At 36.5% G+C, this 22,914-nt stretch overlaps 1 protein-coding gene across 1 annotated transcript in view; it reads right to left on the bottom strand.

The window, feature by feature from the left end:
* The window catches only part of NETO1 (neuropilin and tolloid like 1), a 90,419-nt gene that overhangs the window by 22,832 nt on the left and 44,673 nt on the right, over positions 1 to 22,914 (bottom strand). The window contains exons 5-7 of the mRNA XM_065889748.1: positions 15,730 to 15,771; positions 15,484 to 15,611; positions 6,551 to 6,779 (exon numbers count right to left, since the gene is read on the bottom strand). Coding sequence (XP_065745820.1) covers positions 6,551 to 6,779; positions 15,484 to 15,611; positions 15,730 to 15,771 — 399 coding nt within the window. The remainder of the gene's footprint in view (positions 1 to 6,550; positions 6,780 to 15,483; positions 15,612 to 15,729; positions 15,772 to 22,914) is intronic.

Here is a 22,914-nt window from a genome sequence, read left to right as displayed (position 1 = left end):
CATAGATCAATGAAACAGAACAGAGAGCCCAGAAATGAACCCATACTTTCATACTTTCCCAAGACTCCCAAGAGTATTGTTTTATTACAGCATCAACTCAAAGTCCTAAATCTCATCTAAATCTCACCAGCTCAAAGTCTGAAATCTCACCATCTAAGTCACCTAAATATTGTGCAGACAAGCCTCCTGGGGGCAGTCATTGAAGGAGTCTGGACTTCAGTTCCTGAGGTAAAGTTCCTCTCCATGTAGACCCATGAAACCAAAGAGACAAGCCACCTTCCCCAAACTCCCAACACAATGGTTAGACAGGCATCAGAAAATAGTTACAGAGATTCTGGTTCAAAGGAGAATGAAGAGTAAATAGGAGTCACTGGTCCACAACCAGTCTTGAAATCCAGCAGGGTAAATGCTGGATTTTTCTTGATTATATTTCCAGTTCTAGGACTATGCCTCTGTAGCTGTGGACTTTGCTCTCCAGGCTCTCAGTTCTGCTCCCTGAGTCATCCTTCTTTTCTCATGAAAAGTAACATGTATATCATGTTAAAAGTAACAGTATCAGATTGCTTCAGGCCACTAGAGCTTTAGGGTTCTGATAACTGTTTTCATTCGGTTCTCTCCTTTCCTTTCAGTCCAAGCCGACAGTGTTTCTGCTGAAATAATTTTCTCAAGAGCCTTGTGGGTCTTGCTTGAAATCCACTGGGCTCTGTTCTCTTAGACAAATGCCCCACCCATAAATCTATTTGAGAGAATCCTTTCGCTCCCTTGGTTACCACTGTAATGGCTGAGGGTCATTGCCCTTCCCCTCCTGGAGACCCTCTAGCTTGACTTAGAGGATCTATAAGGTCCAAATTTAACCTCTTCTTTGAAGGGCCTTTTAGTTACTAAACACTGAGATCTTTTGATGTTTCTGATGGTTGAGCAAAGGTTATACAGTCATATTCAGCCTTTTCTCTCTGCCATATTTTCAGCGTCATTTCTAACTTTTAACATCTTTGTCATCTGGAGAAGCTGGGGCTTTAAAAACCATCTAGTCCTGATTCCTTTTCGTTTAATAATTCTTTAGATTTATTTCTCCCCTTCCTCATGTTACTATAAGCAGCAAGAGAAACCAGGCTATACTTCCACCACTTTTCTCAGTAATCTACTTGGTTATAGAGCCAATGCTTGTCACTTACAAGTCTGCCTTCTGACATCGCTGCAGGACACAATTTTGCTACACTTTCTGCCACTACAAAACAAGGATCGCCCTTCCTCCAGTTTCTAATAAATACTCCTCACTTCTATCTGAGCCCCACTGGCAGCCCTCCAAGTCCAGGTATATTTTAACCACCTGTCTGAGGCAATTTAGGCTTTTTCTATCATTATTCTCAAAATTCAACCAACCTATGATCACTGCTTGATCCCAAACCTGTTTCCACCTATTAGGTATTTGTTACAGCAGCATCTCACATACAGTACCAAAATCTGCAATAGTTTTCTATTGCTGTGTAACAATCACCCCAATTTTAATATCTTAAAACGACACCCAATTTTTATCACACAATTTCAGAAGCCCAAGTACTGGATCCTTTGCTAGAATCTTACAAGGTGAAATCAAGGCATCGGTTGGGGCTGTGGTTTTCATCTGATTCTCAGGGTTGTCTTCCTAGCTTATTCGGGTTGTTGGTAGAATTCAGTTCCTTGTAGTTATACAACTGGGGTCCCCATTTACTTGCTAGTCAATGGCTAGGGATGTTCTCAGCTCCTAGAGTTCACCCTTGTAACAGGCAGGCAGTTCACAACATACCTGTTTGCTATCTTCTTCCAGGCCAGCAGTCTTTCTGACTCATGTTTCACCTTATTTTGGGGAGCTCACCTGATGAGGTCAGGTCCACCCAAGATAATCTCCCTTTTGATGAACTCAAAATCAATTGAATAAGACCTTATTTACATCTGCAAAATAACTTTTGCCATAGAATGTAATTTAATTACAAAATGATATTGTAGGATTCTGTGCCTTCCACAGAATCCTTCAATTCAACTTCTCTTTGAAATTAAATATTACTGTATGTATATTTCTTTACTGTAAATAAATCTGTAGTTTAGACTCTGTGGCCTTTTGCCATAAATTGATATGAAATGAAATACAAAGTCTCATTTTAGCAAGTTATTGTAAACACTATTCCCACATCTTTAAAATGAACAATTTTCTTTTCATCTCTTTTTAGTTGCATATCTGTTTTTAACAGAAATATGCTGCCCATTAATCAAGCATTAAGTGACTGAGATTTTATCATGGTGTAAATAAGAGCTGAAGAGCAGCCGAAGGTAGAACTTCAGAAGTCACAATGAGATATCACTATTGTATTCATTCATTCTAGTTACTGCAAATTCACGGTGTGTTCAGGAAAAGGCAGGATCAGAAAATCTGGCTTGTGACTCAATGTGAAGAGGTACATTTCACTAATGTCTCCATTATACGTATACAATACTTAAATATACAGTTCTATCATAATTGATCATGCGTTTTCATGTATAAGCATGCTCAACATTGAAATTACACTAACCATAATCAATTCAAAAAATTTTAGATGATTTTTTAGAGCAAGACCAATGTCTTTATAAAAAGTGATGCAAATGTGTAAAACTCTATTCTTATAGGCAATCTTAAATTGAGTCACTAAAATAAAATATAGCATACTTTCAAGATCAATGTGAGAATTATTCAAACTATTCCGTCTTTATCTCAAGTTGGATTCATTCTTCTTTATCCTCAGCTGTGTTTCTAACCTGATTCTCATAATTGTTGATTTTTGACCCAAGAAAGCAAATTAGTCACAGTGGTTAATACGTTTTCCTCTTCATTTCAGACTATATTTGAAGTTTGAATAAGTCATCTTTCGTAGAGAATACTATCCAAAATTAATACCTAAAAATTTGAGGTCTTTTTCGGGTGCCCATATATGTGTTCACCTCCACTGTATAGATTATTTAAGAGTGGACTGAGTATTCTGAGTACAAGATGCCATTTGAAGTATTAAAAAGACTATAACCTAATGAAGTAAGACAGTGCCTATTTGGTGATAACACTGATTGTTTGTTCTCTAGTTGATAGGTTTCAAAGTTGTTCTGAACATTTTTTTAACAGCAGCCAACAGCACTGTGATACCATTAATCAGGGCAGCCATCTCAGGCAGAGCTGAGAGAAGGCTGAGGTGAAGAGTTAGCAAGACAGTAGGGGCAGGAGTATGATATTTATAGGACCTATCTAGGGAAGATGTTATTTCTCGTGACACAGTTGAAGGTAAATACTTCTCAATTCAGTGATCTTCTATTCCTCCCGTTATATGAGAGGATAGTTTTCATTGTTGCAAATGTTGGCATTTAATCCAGACTTTTAAAATTCTTCTAAGGTGCCTGTGAAACCTCAAAGTGGGATGACTCATAGTAAGAATTTCTACGCCTCTCTCTTATACACTCATCCTTTCCCTTTACTGTAATTTATTCAGATACAAATGTAAAAATAAAATGAGTTGAAAATATATTCCCACTTGCATCCATTAGTCAGGTCTTACATTCTTGCCTCCGTGCTGTTTTCAAATCATTAAGCATGGTGTCGAGGGTGTTCAGGGAAAGTCAGTTGACTTCCCTGGGTCTTTTCTTTTTCTGTTTGAATTCATAAAATGTTTGAGATGGAAATAGATGGCTTCTAAGCTCTTATCTAACTCCTAAAAATATCCTATGGTCCTAATATAAGATGCTTTGACAGATATTAGAATAGTGTTGATTATGCCCTAAGCACTTTTCAACACTGCACTTGGGGATACCACCTAATAAACATCGGAACCAAGAAAAATATCAAGGTGGTTTCTCATTATTTGAGTAAGAAAAAGCTGGTCATTGATTCACATCTCTAATCTTTATTCCATATGTGTGTGTATGTGGAATAAAGATTAGAATCACTCATTTCTGAATAAAAGAATTGATTGAAGTCTACCTCCTGTTGTTCTGAAACTTTTCATCTTTTACCGGGAATACCTTGATTTCAAAGCAAAAATACTTAGTCTATATCCATATACTCCATCCCATGCTGACTTTGATCGTAGGCATGTAATAGTAGAATTCTGCACAGTTTTAGTCAAGGCAGAAAAAACAGAATATCATAACAAAACTGCATAGGCAACATGACACAGAGGATAAATTTGTTTCAATCAAAGCTTCCTGTAAATTTATGAGATAATCATGGAAACTACTACGTAATACTCACTCAGATGAGCTTGATCATCCGTCCACTGTGTAGGAACATTAAGTGGCTTTCTTAGGGAGAATACCCTGTTTCTTCTGGATTAGTCACTGAAAGTTCACCCACTTGAATGACTTCCAGAGATCATTTAATTACAGAATGAAAACTCTGTCTTTTAGCTCAAAAATATCTCTAATGATATAATTTACCATTTCTTATATAAGCAGAATGTTACCAGTATGATATAATTCACCATTTCTTATATAAGCAGAATTTTAAAGGCTCACAGGTCTTAGTCTTCGAGATGAAAGGGATCTTAGACGTTAGCTAGTCTTCCTTTTCCCCTATCCAACCTAGACACTTCCCCTACACCATTCACGCCCGATGAGAACCCATTTCTCAAATAGCCTTCTGTGGAATATCCTCTGTGGGGACCCATTCAATTTTGGAATATTGCAGCTCCTACGATCTAGACATTTCTTCTTCCTAAATTACACTCAAATAGTTTCCTATAATTAATTTAACAAACATTAATCTTACCTCTCAAACATTAATCCATATCACCCACCTAAGTCTAAGGTAGTTACCACATTTTGAAAAAAAGAAAGCTGTAAGATAAACATTCCTTCTCCTTTGCCCTTTTCCCATGATTCTAGATGCTTCTGCATCCTGGTCAGCCTCTTCTAACTGATGACTCTGCTCCTCAGTAAGAACACGCAGAAGAGAACAGGCTATGCACTTTGCATTTTGACCCGTGCAGCTTCCTACAGGAGTATCTTCTTGGAGCTGCTTACTGCATTTTCCTTAATATAAGCTAATACTGCATTAGATATTTTTTGTCAATTATTTAAAAAATTATTGGCTTATGTTGAGTCTGAATGCAATAAAACCTTAGGAAGTCCTAGGAGTCAGAGTTTCTTTACTTGATATATGAAACGTAAGAATACATATTTTAATTTATCCTTACTACATTTTATGGCATAGCTTTGATAAAAATTGCATATTTTTGTGATAGTTTTAAAAACTTGACTATATCAACTAACATATTAACTAGAACTTCCACATGTGTTAAATTAGAAAGTTCTCAATCTGTGATTATCCAAGACAGACAAAAATATTGAATAAGGTACACTCTGAGCCTCACCAAAGGCACAATTGACTGGATATGGTAAAGCAATCATCGGTGAAAACACCAAATGTGCTATCTTACAGCCTGAATTTCTTCAAATTCCAAACAAGAAAATGATGAGGGTTTTTTGGCCAGATACCTTGCTGAAATAAAGACGCACTCGTTCTAACATTTTGATCAACTCCTGAAATGAAGACATAGATAGCAACGTGCTGTTGAAATCTGCAATAATCTTGGGTGGGAGATTTAACACACTCTGTGATGGTATCAAGACATAGAAAGACTGACATTCAGTACTTCTGGGGCCCTAGAATTCTCCAACTGGGTAATTAAAGAGCAACTTAAAGCCCAAACTATTCATTTATGATACAAAGTAATCGTCTAATACATTTAACATTTATGCATTGAAAAAACAGTGACTGCTCTGCCTATCACTGAGAAATCCTTGACATTTCAAAAACATTCTGTCTTTTCTGTTTTAAAAAAATGTATAGTTTCAAATGGTAAAGGACTGATTCCTTAAAGCTGAATTTCTTAGGTTTATTTTTCATTTGTATAAATTTATTAAACATGAATTATTCAAAGCTTCTAAAGAACAGTTCAAACATATATTAATATAATTCAGTATTTGTTAGAACATGATTTTCTAAAATTTCTGCGCTTTGCCCATAACTCTGGGTGTCATCCATTGAGCCGTTTAAACTATTTTCTGGAACTTTTTCTATTTACTCTCTTCCCAAGCAATTCTCCCTCTTTGCCTACTTTAATAGGAGCTCTGTAGTCACAGACCCATTTGAAATCAATGGGATGGCAAGAGAAGCTTACTAAAGAGAACCTACCAAATATTTCTATGCAGGTTTTTAAGACTTAAACTTCACTGGAAGCTGCTGCCTCAGTTCCATAGGTGGTAAGAGCTAAACAAAAGACAAACAAAATTCATCATTTCCCAATTGAATAGTGTGAAGTGTCTTAAGCAAGGCTATGATGCATATGCCGATATAGGTAATCAAAAGGTAATATGTAACTCTCCTGTCCCTGGACCAAACTGAAGGAAAGGGAATCTCAGCGATGTGAACAACTTACTAAGGCTCAGCCCGCTGTGCTCAAACTGCATGAAGAAAACACCATCAACGGTTTATGAGATTTGCATCATCTGAGAAACAGTGGAAGGATAAACAGTGAAGTGCAGAGATTCTTACGTTCTTGAAAGGATGTGAAGAGCATCTGAAACCGGCTGTTGCGACTGCCCTCGTCCGCCCACATGCGGATGACCCCGAGACCTGTACGGAGCATGACGTCATTGGCCACGGTGCTGCAGAACTTGGCTTTCAGATCCTCCACGGAGCTGCTTCCATCATACACCGCCACAAAATTCCTTTTGCATTCATTTGAATTCTGCATCTCATAGTCCAAGAATCGTAAGTAGATCTGTAAAACAACAAAGATAGGATAATTTCCCAGAATGAATATAGGAAAGTAGTTCACGAAGCACCAGAACTTCCTTTCTCTTTCTGTCTCACAAGACAGTCTTGATTGCAATCAATCTTATTATTTTTTCCCTGTGGAAAGTAAAGACGTATGACTCAGATCAGTCAACTTGTGTTTAAAATTGTTTTCAAATGTTATTGTCCTTTCTTTAGGTAAATGTACCATTTCCCATAGCTGAGTAGTTTTACACAAATGATCCTTATTTCTTCTCATAACTTATCTGGAATCAGTTATTAGTTTTCATACTTACACACTGTTTTATTTTAACCAGCACAAATGTGTTTTAAATATTCCTGATACATTTTTGTTACAGATCCCGTGGCTTCAATTCACCTCCGAAAATTCAGGGAAATAAATAATTTGTACGAATATCAAACAAAACCAGAAATGGTTTCAAAAGACCATCTCTGATTTTACTTTGTTTAGATTATTTCACGTAACTATGCTGCTTCATTTTTGAGGTTCAGAATATTTTAAAAAGCACAGCTAATCTATGATCATTCTCACCGTAACAGGGTCAAGGCATTTTAAGTCCACGTAAATAAAAATTAAATTAACACTTAATGAGTAAAAAGTACCGTATGTATAACCTACTTTATAGATTACTGTTAAATACTCCCAGCAGCTCTATAAAGTGGCCCATTTTATTGTCATGTTCAGGAAATGCAGACTCGGATGGTATAAGTTGCAAATTAGACACAAGTTCCTTCCAACTCTCTAGTCCATAATCCTTCCACAATATTATACTGCTTCAGACATAGTGTTTTAAGAGCATCAGATATTATTTGACTCTGCACAAATGTGCATTAAGCATCACAAACAATTAATTCAACCAATGATAAATATTTATGTATAATGGACTACTACTCAGCCATAAAAAAGAACAAGATCCTGCCAGTTGTGACAACATGGATGGACCTTGAAGGTATTATGCCTACATGAAGTAAGTCAGGTGGAGAAAGACAAACGCTATGATTTCACACATATGTGGAAGCTATAAAACAAACAAACAAAATCAGACTCTTAGATAGAAAAAACAGATTAGTTGTTACCAGAGGGGAAGTGAGTTGAAGGTGGGCAAAACAGGTGAAAGGGGTCAGCTGTATGGGAATGGATGGTAACTAGACCTGTGGTGGTGACCACTCTGTAGAGTACACAGGTGGTAAATTATAATGCTGTACACCTGTAACTTATATAATAATAATATTAAAAAAAGAATGTTCATCCCTCCCCCTCCCCAACCAGGCGGCATGATTCTCCCTTTGTGCTAAAGTATTTTGAACATATTTTAAGCTTTAGTTACAGGTTATATGTACCTTTTGCTAAACTGTGTATTCCTGAAAAGCTGGGGTGGCGGTGTACTTATCTGATTCTCAGTGATACACCATGTGCTATGTATGTTAATCACTCACTCCATAAAATTTGCACGGATGTACATTTAATGACCTACTGATTGGAAATTCTGTTTTCTTTATTAACTTCATTTTTTCAGCATCTGTCTCACATGTATTGGGCACCTATACACCAGACTTTGTTTTGAGTGCCATAAATCATGATAATTACATAGAATAATTGACATTTTATTATTTGCAGTAGAAAATGACATGCAATAATTTTCAAAACAAGGTATTTATAACTCTAAACTATGACATAAAAGCGTATACGTCATATGTTGCAGACTTATGAGGAATTGAGTGTAAATAAAATGTGAGTCCCATAGCAGGAAATCCTCATATAACTCTCAGGAGGAAGAACAAAAAGAGAAAAATAGGGGGAAATGGACAAAACTAAGAAATAATGGAAAGCACTGTAGTTCCATTATGCTTTGCATGGTGAGCAGGTTTTCATGTATATGCAATCTATAACATCTCAGTTGGAAGCTATCCCAAAATTCCCAAATACTTTGATACTGACTTTAAATTAACTGCCATTACTGCAATCTTATAAAACATACAGCCTAGGAAAGCCTGCCTGTTCTTCATTCCTCCGTCATTGCTTTGTTTTATTCTATGAAAAGTTCAAATATTACTCATGTAGCCCATCTTGGATGCACTCTTCTCAACCAAATGTTACATTCCTGAAAATTATCCAGAAAATTCCAAATTGTCCACCCTAGGAAGGCATATCTGAAAATGTTAAACCTTCCAAGTTTCTATTAACTGGTTTGTTTTTCAAATTTTCACAAGGATTTGTAAAAAGGAACTGGGTCTGTAGTTAGATGACCTTTACCAGGAAGCTGGAGCACAGGAGACAAAATAGCTTTTGCTCAAGGAAAATAAGTAAATCAACGTGAAAGCCTTAAGTAGTATTAAAATCCTAAACTTTTGTTTTAAAGAGCTCTTCACTAGCCCCATCCTGAATAAAAGTAAACAAATTGAAAACACTATAAAAATATAAAAAATGTAAATACCTATAAAATCTAGGTATTCTTAGAAGGTAAAAAAGTTGTTAAATGCAACAAAAATCAAATATATATCTATATTCTCAAATACTATACAATGACTCCAACACAGTTTATTACACCTCAAAAGAATATGCAATTACAATTGTAAACGTACATAGTTACTAACAGGAGAAAACACTGAGTAGGGTAACTGAAAACCCCTCCCTCCAATGCTCTTACAAAGCTATAAAAAGCAAACACCATCCCCACAGAAAGAAAAATAAAGTAATCATTTGACTAATTCAAGAAAGAAAGATATTTGATCCTCTGACATTTTCAGGTTGAGTGATTCAGTGGCCGAACGTGTCTGAACAATTATTTCAGAAACACAACTTAACATACTAACTTAGTATTTGCGTCGTGTACTGGCAATAACTTAAGACATTGAGTTAGCACATTATTTCACTCAAATCTCTCAACAGTAATACACACCATTATAATAACTATTTTAAAATGAAAAAACACACCAAGGTTTAGAAAAGCTAAGTAACTTTCTCAAAGTGACACAGGCCCTTTAGTAATAGATTGGTATTGAACTCAGATATGCCTGACACTTTTCTCCTTAGTATCACACTTTGCAGCCGCATATAATTTTTTTGAAAATTTTCAAAGACTGATATTCCAGAAAGAATGTTACAGTCTTGAATAAAAACAAACTCCAACAAAATCGACAAATAAGCAAGCAAAGCAAAACCATTTCTACTTTTCTAAAGGGGCTAAGAAACATATTGACGATTGAGATATGAATAACATTCACAGAAAATAAATGTGTCTCTCTGAAGTAAATGGCTGTCTTAAATTTTCTTTAAAAATATGATTATCTTATAGAAGAATACTGCTGTAGTTAGAAAGACAATTTGCATATTCGGCCCATGTTTTCTCATTTGACAGTTCTAGAGAGTGTGAACTTCCACGGGAGGTGGATGGTTTGCATTCTTACGTGAAGGGCAATGGCTGAAGTCTAAGAACCTTCTGTATCTAAAGACTATTCTTATTAGACAGAATACTATTCATAGAGGAAGTGAACGATTACAGTCACTAGATTTTATATATTCACTTCTGAAGCAGTCAATCATTAAAAAAATTTTTTAATAGTTTAAAAAAAGAAATAAAATATTCCAGTGAGTATTAGCTTTACTGGGTACAGAGCTGTTGCTTCAAAAGCCAAATGCCATTAGCCAGAAAAGTGCTCAAGTTTTCCCACACTAGCTATAGTATATATCACATAAAAACCCTCCCTACATTAGGATTTAGATGATATCTCATCAGCTTAAACCTTGTGCCATAATATCACTAAGGGGAAGAATGCCATATGACAATGTTTTCACTTCAGGTAGAAAACCACAGAAAGCTCCTTAGTCTCTATGCTGAAGAAAAGAGAAAGTGATAAACAGAATCATATATAACTCCAGTAAAATAGTCAGATTACAATCTCCTCTCCGTGAATCATTTTGATGCATTCTTCTTTCTAATCAATCACAAAGAGTTTGAGCTGACAAAATGATTTATTGAACAGGACGTGGGAGGCTTCAGAACACATCAACAATTTCTAGTAATATCTGTCTTCCAAATCACACTAATGTAGACAGCAGAATCCCTTTCGTATACTTAAAGCAAGTAAATCTAGCTAACGATTTACTAAGTTAATATACTTGCAAACGTGTAATACCAACCATTCAACCGGCTCTCTCCTCTCATGTCACAATGATATGCAAAATACAAACATTGTTTGGCGCAATTATTTAAGATTTGCCAGAAACGTTTTCTCCATGATAAATACAAATTAAATACACCACAGTCCGAAAAACACTAACCACGGTTTCCATGTTGCTTTACACTTTGATAAATAAAGCTACATTCTAAAGAGCGTGTAACCCAGGACTTCTGTGGTTGCTTTTTATTTGTGGCTGGACTTGCCAGGCCTTATAATTTTAGGTAGGATATCCCATGAATTTAGAGGGTAGCACTTTATTTGGAGGAAAAAACCAGAACATCGTACTATTGAAAAAACACACACCCCACAAAACAAACCCAGATGCAGCCATATTAAAATGGTTTTCTGGCACGCACAGACAAGTATCAAAATATTTCAGGTCCATCTGAGTAACCCTCCAAAATCTGATGCTACAAAACTGAGATTTCATTTAAAAACAAAGTTGAACCAAAGCACTGGTAGTTATCTAACCAGTTAAGATTTTCAATCTGTTTACCCAAGTTTAATTTTCATTTTGGAGATGCTAAGAGCAGACTCAATCTTTAGAATCCCTAAACTTATCATTGCCAACAATTATTGTTGCTACCCTTCGCCTGTTGCGTTAATTTTCTCCTTGATCCCATAACAAATTACCACAAATTGAGCAGCTTCAAACAATGCCCATATATTATCTATAGGTTAGAAGTATTGGTGAGCTGGACTGTGTTTTTTTGCTAAGGTCATATGAGGCTGAAAACTCAACTTCACTATAAAAGATTGATTTATTGTATTTGTCAAGTTTTTCTGTTTTTTATCCTAATTTTAATCAAAGTATTTTGAATTAAGTAACATTTAAAAATTAATTTGAAGTTTTAAATGATGGGTAATTAATAAAAGCTAGTTTTATTCTCCCAAGACCTTAATCATTAAATTAATTATCTTCATGCATACACTTTTAAAAGTCTTTTGATTTATTTATTTTCTTGTCTTAACAAATTTGACAGTTTCCCCAAATAGTGTGGTTTTGTGACATCACACTGGACTTCGAGTCAGGACATGGAGAACTGGCTTCAGCCCTTTTACTAACTAATCAAATATTTAAGCAGTTACTTATCATAGATTCATCAAGTTTTGGTCTTAAAAGGAGTTTAATATTATCTATGCCAAAAAATTACTTGACTTTTTAATTATTATACAAAATCCCTGCCAAATTTTACTTGGATTCCTCCCATGGACTCTCATTTGATCTTTGGGCATCTCCATTATTAAAATAAAAAACAAAAACCTTCTTTATATTGAATATTTCTCTAGATTCAAGCATACAAATAAATTGCAGTACTTGAAAACATGCAGATTAAACCTTATCCTCTTATTTCTGTCTCCTAACAGTTCTTCATATGCTTGAAGATTGTCACCATGTCCATTTTACTGGATATGTATACATCAGTTTATTTTTTCCACGAGTTTTAACTGAATGACAGATTTTTCTTGGTATTGGGTATCTAGAGAGAAATAAGTCTCAGCCTTCATGAAATTAACATTGTTACCACGATGGGCTCATCCACCATTCTTCTCTAATGATTCTTTACTGGACCAGATCCAGAACTAGACACCATAATACTCTCCTACTACCCTTGCTCTAGAATCTGTATGAAAACCAAAGCGTTGCTTACAGAGGCATATTTCGACATCCCATCGTTAACCAACTTCACTATCCTGACTCAACGTATTCATCTGTTAAAGGACACATCAGTAACGTATTTCCAACTTTCTTTCCGGCTCTGGTATTCCAATTTCTAAGAAATCTGGGTTAATCGCATTCTAATTAAAGGCGATCGTCTGTATTACAATTCTCAAACAAAGGAAATATCAGATATTGTATTTTATGTTTGTGAAGAGGCTGAGAAGCAACATACACTTGATGTAAATTTTAATAGAACCCCAGTAAGCTATTTTGCACTTTCATTGTGTAATATGTTTCCGTCACTAGTTATCATTCAAATATTCACATGAGCCATTTCAGGTTTAACTTGTGCTTTGATAGTCTGTTCTCCGAGGCTGCTAGGAGCTCCATATAAATAGAAAGCCCACATAGGCCGTCATCTCCAGTTCTTGCTTTTCTCGACAGTTATTCAAAGCCACTTCCTATCCCCCAACCTTTAATTTAACAGAGAAAGTCTGTCACAATAGAGCCAGCTCCGCAGGCGGCTTCCCCTTTGGGTCACAGAATGCCAAATTCTGTAACAGGGAGGTACACTGGGTATTGTTGTTCTGCAATTGTACAGAAGACAGTCTATTTACCAGCTGGAAGGAAATGGTTGTGTGTTTGCAATTCCATAGAAACTGTCTCTTTGACACTGAGGTGACAAAGGTGCTAGTTATGACCATGAGGTGGGACTCAAATATTCCCTGTTGAAAAAAAATCTAAAAAATCTTTCACTCATAGAGTTTAAGGAAAATAAATAGCACATGTGAACCCACAGATTATGTAAGGGAGCATAATCAGCTGTAATCTAGCTCTCACGTTATCTCTGTAGTGGGTTGGGTTTCATGTCACCAGTAGCCTTGGATTTTTTTTTTTTGAAGGAGGAATCACTGTGTCTTTCTTCATAATGCAATTAACTTTTTAAAGACTTGTTCAGATGCAAAGAGACCTGCAGTGGCAAAGCTGGAACTTGGACCATGATCTGAATCTCCATAACCAGAAGCTTGGGGAAAGTGTTCCACACTTGCAAATTATATGCGAACCCCAAAGACATATTCATGGGTAATCAAGTGAAGGAGGACAAAAATACTTCCTGAAATACCAACTCCCTCAGAGATGAGTTTTATTTTTCCCTCATCCTAAATATCCAGCCACCAAATTCTTTTGTATCTAGCTTGAGGTGTTAACACCTCTGTCTTTTCTAGACAGGGAAAATCTGTTCTTCAAAAATGCAGATCTGATCACATCACTTTCCTGTTTCACACTCTTCCATGTATCACTAATGCACTCAGGATAAATCTGGGCTCTTTAGGGGAATGGACAGAGCCCTTCGGCTTAACCACTCACCTCCATAGCTCTGCTTTCATTTGGTCACATGCAGTTCCTTTAATTCCTGAAAAAGCATGCTCTCTTATGATCCTATGACCTTCCAGATGCTATTCACTCTACATGGAGAGTCTTTCCCACCTTGTCTACCTGACAGCACCATTTCTCATTAAGATTCAGAGGACACCCTGCAATGCAATTTGATTCCACCCTTGATTTTCCTCACCAGCTATATGTGGTCCTTTCCCTCACTCTACTACACCTTATAAATACCATAACGATCTTGTCATATTCCACGGATTATTGTGATACATAGTTGTCTAAGGATTAAACTGGAAACAGGAGGACAGCATAATTTTTCATTTCCTCAGCCCAGTGCTTCAGAGTTTATAGCACCACTAAGTCAATTAATTAAATAACAAACTGTTTCAACCTCAATAAATGGGCAACTCCAAATCTAATAAATCAGTAAAGCTTGGTTGTAACTATATTCTATAAATGAAGGATGACAATAAAGGGAGAAGAAGCAAATAATAGACACTCTGAACCTGTGACAGCTACTGGCACAAAATTACTCATCCCAATATTTCTTAAGATACATCTGTAATAGAATGAATGGGGTTGTTCTAAACAAGTGTTTCCAAAACAGTGATCTGAGTCTGAATCTGGCCCACAATATATTTAGTTTAATACGTCTAATGTTTCCCACTTTTAAAATTTATCGTCAACATTTAAAAACCAAGGTAATCAGGGACTTCCCTGGCAGTCCAGTGGTTAAGACTCCACGCTTCCACTGCAGGGGATGCGCGTTTGATCACTGGTCGGGGATCTAAGATCCCACACGTTGTGCAGCATGGCCAAAAAATAAAATTAAAAAGAATCAAGGTAATCAACATAAAATCTAGATTTGGGGCATATTATGAAGAAAATGGAGGACTTGGTGATGCTGGGCCAACATTTTCTCATGGTGATCATCAAGGAGTTTAATAGGCAGTTAAGGACCTGTTGTCTCTTTTTCATGGTCCTGATCACCACTGTCTGTCCCTCAGCCCTATTGCAGGTTTATTTTATATTCCAGAGACACATGACTTTGTGAGCCCTGGACAATTTCTTCCATAGATATGATTTTAGGTTAAAAAGCAAGTAAACTACAGATACTGACAATAAGGACGTAAGTTATGCTCAGAACCATAGCTTATATATGACATTTCAATGCACTTTTCAGAGAGGTAGATTTACCCCAGAGTCTCTTATCCAGGTTATCCAATGAGCTCTCCAACATCCTCTCCATATTATTTATGACCTTGAAAGTTACATTAAACAGAGGAAGGCGATTTGCAATTCAAAACTAAAAGAAAATGATAGCTTATGATCGCACTCTGAAATGAACGAAGCATGTCCAGTTGGTTCAAAGCAGTGCACGCTGGAGACACTTTGCAGGCCAACTGTCAAACCTGAATTTCACCTTGAGACTGACCTTGGATCGTGGAGGTGCTCGGATGTACCACTTGCAATCAACGGCCTCGCTAGCAGAAGCTTTGCCTTCCTTCATAATTTGTATAGACTCCACAATGCCTTCAGGGCCGCCCATCTCAAACTCACACACTAAATAACAAAATGCCAAACAAACATACAAAAATGGAGCTTGAGTAATAAACCGAAAGTATATGTCATAGCAGAAAACAAAGGCCTCTGAACGGTATTAAATATCTCTTTTACCAACCTGGTAATGGTTTCAAAACTCCAAGGTCCTTAAAGTCAGGATCTTAAAAATTGAGAAAAAGACAATTAGTCTTATTCTGCATTTATGACTTAAAATGAGGTTGAGTAAGATACCATTAAATTATTCAGGAATGTGCCTTATAAAATATACTAGGGGAAATTAAATGATTAAATAAAAAGTGCAGGATAATGTTAAGACTGAAATGTTAATTTACATAATGTAACATTATTACTACAGGATTTTTATCAAGAAGCCATTTTAAAAAACCTCCCCATGTCATTACTTCATCTAATAACCAAGTAAAAATCTTACTCATTTTCTTTATAATCAGACAACAGATGTTTTTGTAAAATGTATCCATAGATAATTCAAGGTTTGGGTAAACTTCCATCTCTTCTAGATACAATTATTTTGTCTGATTACAGCCGGCGTAACATAAAGGTGAGCCTACTGGAGGGCTTCTGAGAACGTTTTCCTTGATAATAAATAGACATAAGGCATACAGTTTTCCCAGATCAAGTTGTGGTCATGTTTGTGTTGGCGCCTTTGGGATCATGTGTGGTGGGCAACTTGTGATGTTGACAGATGCTGAGGTAAGAAAATGCTGACTCTTATGATGAGCAGAATAGAACCATGGAGAACCGTGAGTCCTTAAGAATATCACTGGGGCACTGGACTCACCTCGCCTGGAGTTGCACTTCTCTGGGCTTCTTGCTCTTTTGAAACAATACACATCCCTATAATCTCAGTTACTTTGAATTGATTTTCTCTTGTTTATGGGTGAGAGCATCAGAGGCTATGATTTATCTTGGAGACACATGGTATTCAATATAAAAGATGATTGTGAATTTTAATTACTTTTCGCTGCTAGGGTATTAGTGATAAATCAAAAATCTTACAAAGTTAGAAATGTTTCATAAGACACCACTCAGTAATGGTCTGGGGCTGAAATATGAAAGGGTAGCACTCTTTCTGGGTAGAATTAGTCCTGGATATTAAGGCCATGTGTGCGTGCATGTCCGTGTGTACCTAAGTGTGCTTCCTAGTGCATCTGTACGTGTGAACGCACCAAATCCGTAACCGCAGGCTGATTTTACTAGGGTACTCATCGTCACTACAGGTTTTTTTGTTTTTTCTACTAAGTAAAGAAAATATTTAATTTTTTTGTGTGTTTGTTTTTAAACGGCAATGTGCACTGATCTGTTGAATCTGAAAGTCCTGGATTGGCCCCCCTACAATTTAGTTATATCACCTATTTAGACTCACTTTATTGCAGGACACTATTAGAATACCAGTGGTAATAAATGTTGAATCGAGATACAAATTCCTTTGTATAACTGTTTTGAAAACAGTTCTTCTGCTTTTTTGGAAAAGAAAGACAGAAAGAAATACCCGTATGCCACATCCATGAAAGAAATAGAAATGAGGACAACATAGTCTACTTGGGTCAGGCCTCCTCCTGGCAGAGATCTTTTTCCTTCATCTAAATCAATGGATATTTGGTTATTCTTTCAAGAAATGTATATGTAATACCTACTATGTACAAGAAAAGAACAGTTTTGTATAGAATTACTCAGATTGGCTGCCACGGATAAGCATTTTTATTGGTATTGAAGAGACCCACCCACCAAGCTTGCCTACCCCAGTTATCTGGATTCTTTATTATATCCTTTTTCTACTTTTCATAATGGTCAGTATCGCTACTCACTATCTCCTTTTTGATGAGAATGCTTCAGCCGTGCATGGCTGTTGCTATGATTCCTGTGAGAATGTAGTTAGCATTCTCTCCTCTAGCTTGAAGGCGAAGTTTTGTCATTTTTATAACTCATGCTAGACAACGTTGAGAGAAATTCCAGTTCTGAGAATTGAAAATGTATTTTTGTCATTGTGTTAACGGTGAGAGCACTGATTGTTTAAAAAACAATCTTTAGGAAAAAATCATTTCTGCAATTCCATTTGAACTAGGCACCAGTAATATCACAATCACGGTAACACATGGCCCCTACGAGCTGCAAAATAAACGACAGAAGATAATTGACACAATTTTTAAAAACAGCCTACACTGAATTTAAGAACATTGAGATTGACTTATTGCTTCAGGGTGTCCAGGGCAATGACATAAATTATTATGCAGAAGCATAATGACCTTGGACTTAATAGTCATCTACTACTCTACAGCTCCCCAAATCTATTCTCCACTAAGCAGCCTGAATAAACTTTTAGAAATACAAATCAAATCATGAAATGCACCTGGCTTTCCATTGCCCTTAAGTTAAAGCCACAACTCTCTGTAATGGACTATAAAGTCCTGTGTGTTCTTGCCCCAGACCCACCTGGGCCAACATACCCTAGACGCTAATCTCTGCTCTTTCCTCTCAAAACACATGGACCCATTCTATTTCTACAACATTCTAGGCTGTTCTCATCCTCAGCAATTTGACCTTGCTCTTTTCTCCGTCTTCAGTATCTCTCCCCAGGGCTCTGCACCTGTGAATCTTTCTCATCCTTCAGTTCTTGGCTCAAATATCTCTGAGGAAAGGTCTTCTGGATGACCTCTCCAAGGGTCATTGACTCCCATTTTCTTTGACTCCCACTTTCTTTTCTCCCTTCATGGTTTCTTTTATCACAATTATTTTGCCAGTTGTTAGCTTTTTATTGACCACCTACTCCCACTAGACTATAAGGAAGTACGCTCTACAAGGGCCTTTACGTCTATTCTTCCTCCCTTTATCCAGAACCAAGGACACTGCTTGGACATAGTACATGCACAATAAATGTTATTGAATGTTATTGAAATTACATTACACCGACTTGATTTTCTTATATTGTTGACATATGTACACTGCTTTATACCTAAACTTTTCCAATTCAGAGGCTCTCACAGGAAATCTATCAAATTAGGTGCTATATTCAAGACTGACCTATTTACTAAACCTGCATCACAGCTGACCATGTTTCCAGCCTCCCTTGCAACTGGGGATACCATGTCTAATGAAATGTGGACAAAGCGTTGAAGTTTACTTGAAGGCTGGGCTCATAAAAACTTCTTGAAAAAATTATCCACTCCCACTTTCTCCCCTGGTCAACCTCAGAAGGCAGACATTGACGACATAGAACCCCATCAGCTCCAATTCCTAAATGAATGTGTGGAGTACAGCCTTTTCCTGATTAGGCTAAATGAGCAAGCAGTAGTAAACTTTAATAATGTGAAATTACTGAGGTTTTCGATTGTTTGTTGTTATTACAGCTATTATTCCCCTAACCCAGCGTTGTTCAAGGCTGAAGTTGTGGTCAAGGGCCCCTAGGGTCCATGAGACCCTTTCATGAGACCCAAAGGCTAAAGTGTTTCATAATCCTACTAAAATGACATGTTATCTTTAATTTTCCCTGCTATAATCCCTGTAACCCCATTTTTGCCCAATACATTCTAATTTTGAAATCTTGAATTTTGTCTTGAGCCTACATGGAAGCACAGCTAGAATTAGTAGAAATTAGAATTTCTCTGTCCTATTTTATAAATACACACACATAGATAAAAGTGTAAGTATTATGAAATTTAACAGTATTTCCCCTGAAATAAAATATATTTATCGTATAGGTTGCTTACTGTGAAGGATGGACACTTGTCAGAGATGGAGGAGACTAAGCTTCACTTTCTCCATCACCATTACACTGTCTATATCCAAAGTTGGAGAAAAGAATGAAACTCATATTTCAAAGCGGTCTCTTATTTATGGAAAGGAGAAATCTACTCTGAATCAAATGAAAAGGCTTCGCATAAGAAATGAAAAGAAGACAAAAGCTACCTTTCCTTCAGCCTCATTGATGTCAATAATTTGCCCTATTGTGATTTAGGAAGAAAAATACTTTCTGGTAGTTTTATTGTGACAGTTTGATCGCAACATTATTTTGAGACAAATAATTGTTTGGGAAGTATTGAATATTTTAAATGTAGACGTTAATATGCTCTTTAAAAGCTAAAACTCTCTCAGTATTGTGTGTCCTCTCCAGCCACTGTGACAATTTACCTTGTAAGATGCTTTGGTGGCTTTTGCACATCTAGTTGGAAAGCTATAACAGCTAATTTTCGGATTTTAAAGAGTTCATCACATTTATGGTTGAAAAATTCAGTTCTTTTTCTTTAATGATCGACCTCAAAATTATGCCACAACTGAACAAATGCAATAATACCATTCAAAAATGTCCTATTGCATAACAGTCAGTTAAATGTTAACATCTCTGAAGCCTGGGAAAGAACAGATTTCATTACACTTTTGTTTCTTATTTAGAGTTTAGTTCATTTTCTTTGGAGTAGACCCTTCACTTCCATGAGTCAGAGAACTCTGTTATTCCAATTTCTTTTTCAGCATCGTTAGATGTTAAACGGTGCAGTTGGGTTGAGAAAGCAAGTCTTCTAATTTTCCTAATAAAGGTCTACAATGAGTCTTTAAATATTAAAAAAATAATAATATTTTTTCATTTTATGGTGAAATAACACGTGTTAATATAATAGTTGTAAAAGTATATGAGATAATGTTATATAATTATATGGTTATTACATATAACTTTTTATGTGGGAAAATTTTCAATAAACAAAAAATAATATTGCAAAACAAAACAAAATCAAAAGCTAAAAGTCATTTGTTACACTTTTCAAATTAAAAATGACAGTCACTGAAACATGTTACAAAGTAGGTTATTGTATTGTATTGGCTGGAGAAGCACACATAAGACCTGAGAAACTAATAAAACAATGCCTTTAGTCAGCTGCCATTGCTGGATGTCTACTGGTTGAAAAGTAGTTAAAAAAAAAAAAAAAGACAAACCCAGGACGCCGTTGCTTTCCAACCATATAGTAACTTGCTGATAGAAAGTTTCAGCTTTAAACAAGGAAACAGAGTTGATATCTTTCTACAGAACCTCACTTTTGTCTAACAGATAGACAGATGTACAGACATGGCTAAGCTTGCTTATTTTCCTTGAATTTGTTCAGTGTCAGCATGGACCAATCATCACAGATCTTCTTTCATGCGAATGCTTGGCAACAAATGCAAGAAGTACTGAAATATCCAAATGTTGGATGACTTTTAAATCTTATGACACACTGAAACATCTGTGTTGACAGTTGCATTGATAGTGCAAAGGCAGTGGTGAATAAAAGTGCTGATGCTTTATCCCGAATCAAGACAATGGCACCAAACCTCAGCTGTGAGTAGTCATTGTATAATTCATCTCCATGCATTCTCGGGGGGTAAAAAAACCAATTTTACTTTAAAGTCTCCTTGATGAGGCACTCAAAATTGCTAATTTTTAAAAATGTAACATTTTGAATACATATCTTTTCTGCAAGAAGAACGCAGTGAATCTGCTGACTTTTCTGCAGGAAGAACATAGTGAATCTTTTGACTTTAAGGAAAACAAATTGAAAATATTTGCTGCCAAAGATAAAATTCCACCTCCGATCAAACAAAAATGTATCCATCACTGTGTATCTGACAGTTCCTCATACTTAAATAATTTTTCAATGTGATTGTTGTTTATGTGAACAAGTGTGCTTTTTGACATTGAATAATGAAATATGTCCGCATTTGGAAGAGCGGCATAAACCCGTGATCCAATAACTGTCATCTAGTGATGTTTGGTGTTAAATAACTATGCATGGGTAAAAGAGGCATTTGAAGAGAAAAATACATTAATTGATGTTAATGTTAACAGAATACAAAAACTCCATTGATATAGTTTCACATTCCCCATTGCAACTAACCTTTAAGAAACTATCACTTTTTGAGGTTTGCGCTAGTATCCATCTGAAAAGGCTATGAAAACACTCTTCCCTTTTCCATCTACATTTCTCTGTGAGGCTGAATTTTCTTCATATACTTCAACCATAAGAACACACTGCAAAGATGTAATGCAGAGGCACATGTGAGAATCTAGCTGTCCCCTAATAAACTAGACATCAGATTTACAAAAATGTGAAACAGTGTAATTCCCCTAATTATTATTTTAATATTTATTAATAGATATGTTCACTTTAATCAGTTTTTTAAAATATGCTTTATGTTAACACATAATTGGTTTTCAGGGTAATTTTTCTATGAATTAATAAATAGCTATTTAAAATTTTATCAGTTTAAATGTCTAATATGATAAATATTGAATGATATAGCTAAATAAGCTGAAGCATTTTGAAGTCTTCAGTATTTTTTTAAAAGAAGATAGGGGTGGGCTTCCCTGGTGGCGCAGTGGTTGAGAGTCTGCCTGCCGATGCAGAGGACGCGGGTTCGTGCCCCGGTCCGGGAAGATCCCACATGCCGCGGAGCGGCTGGGCCCGTGAGCCATGGCTGCTGAGCCTGCGCGTCCGGAGCCTGTGCTCCGCAACGGGAGAGGCCACAACAGTGAGAGGCCCGCGTACAGCAAAAAAAAAAAAAAAAAGAAGAAGAAGAAGATAGGGCTTTTGAGACCAAAATATTTCAGAACTTCTGCCTGAATGAACGCCATCTTTGAATTATGGGTAAATGCCTTCTCCCAACAAAAATCTAACTTACAATTTATTAACTCAGGACTATGCAATTCATTTATTTTATATTCCAAGGAAATTTCCACAATGTCAGCCACATTGTAGTTGGACTTTTAGTAAATCATTGTTTATCTGATTAGATTATGACTAAATCAAAATCAGAGGCATCTTCATTTTACAAATGAACAAGACGGGGGTTCAACAACTTTAGAAAAATAAACTTGTTCTGATCCTAAACCTAAAACTTTGAACAAATTACTAAGTAGTTCTGAAACATTTTTCTTAGCTAAAATCAAGATGCTGGTTTAGGCTTTTTTTTTTTTTTTTTTTTTTGCGGTACGCGGGCCTCTCACTGTTGTGGCCTCTCCCGTTGCGGAGCACAGGCTCCGGACGCGCAGGCTCAGCGGCCATGGCTCACGGGCCCAGCCGCTCCGCGGCATGTGGGATCTTCCGCGACCGGGGCACGAACCCATGTCCCCTGCATCGGCAGGCGGACCCTCAACCACTGCACCACCAGGGAAGCCCCCTGGTTTAGGCTTTTATAGCACAAGTGTGCCGTTATACCACAGAGCACAGTAGCGTTGCTAGAACAGTTACGGGAAAATGTAATTAATTGCCTGACGTGGCCATGTAACTATACCTGCAAAACCCTCTGATTATAGAAA

The sequence above is a fragment of the Phocoena phocoena genome, chromosome 13, assembly GCF_963924675.1.
Source record: "Phocoena phocoena chromosome 13, mPhoPho1.1, whole genome shotgun sequence".
Lineage (NCBI taxonomy): Eukaryota > Metazoa > Chordata > Mammalia > Artiodactyla > Phocoenidae > Phocoena > Phocoena phocoena.
Note: the sequence above shows the minus strand (reverse complement) of the source record. Positions and strands in the feature narration are given on the sequence as shown.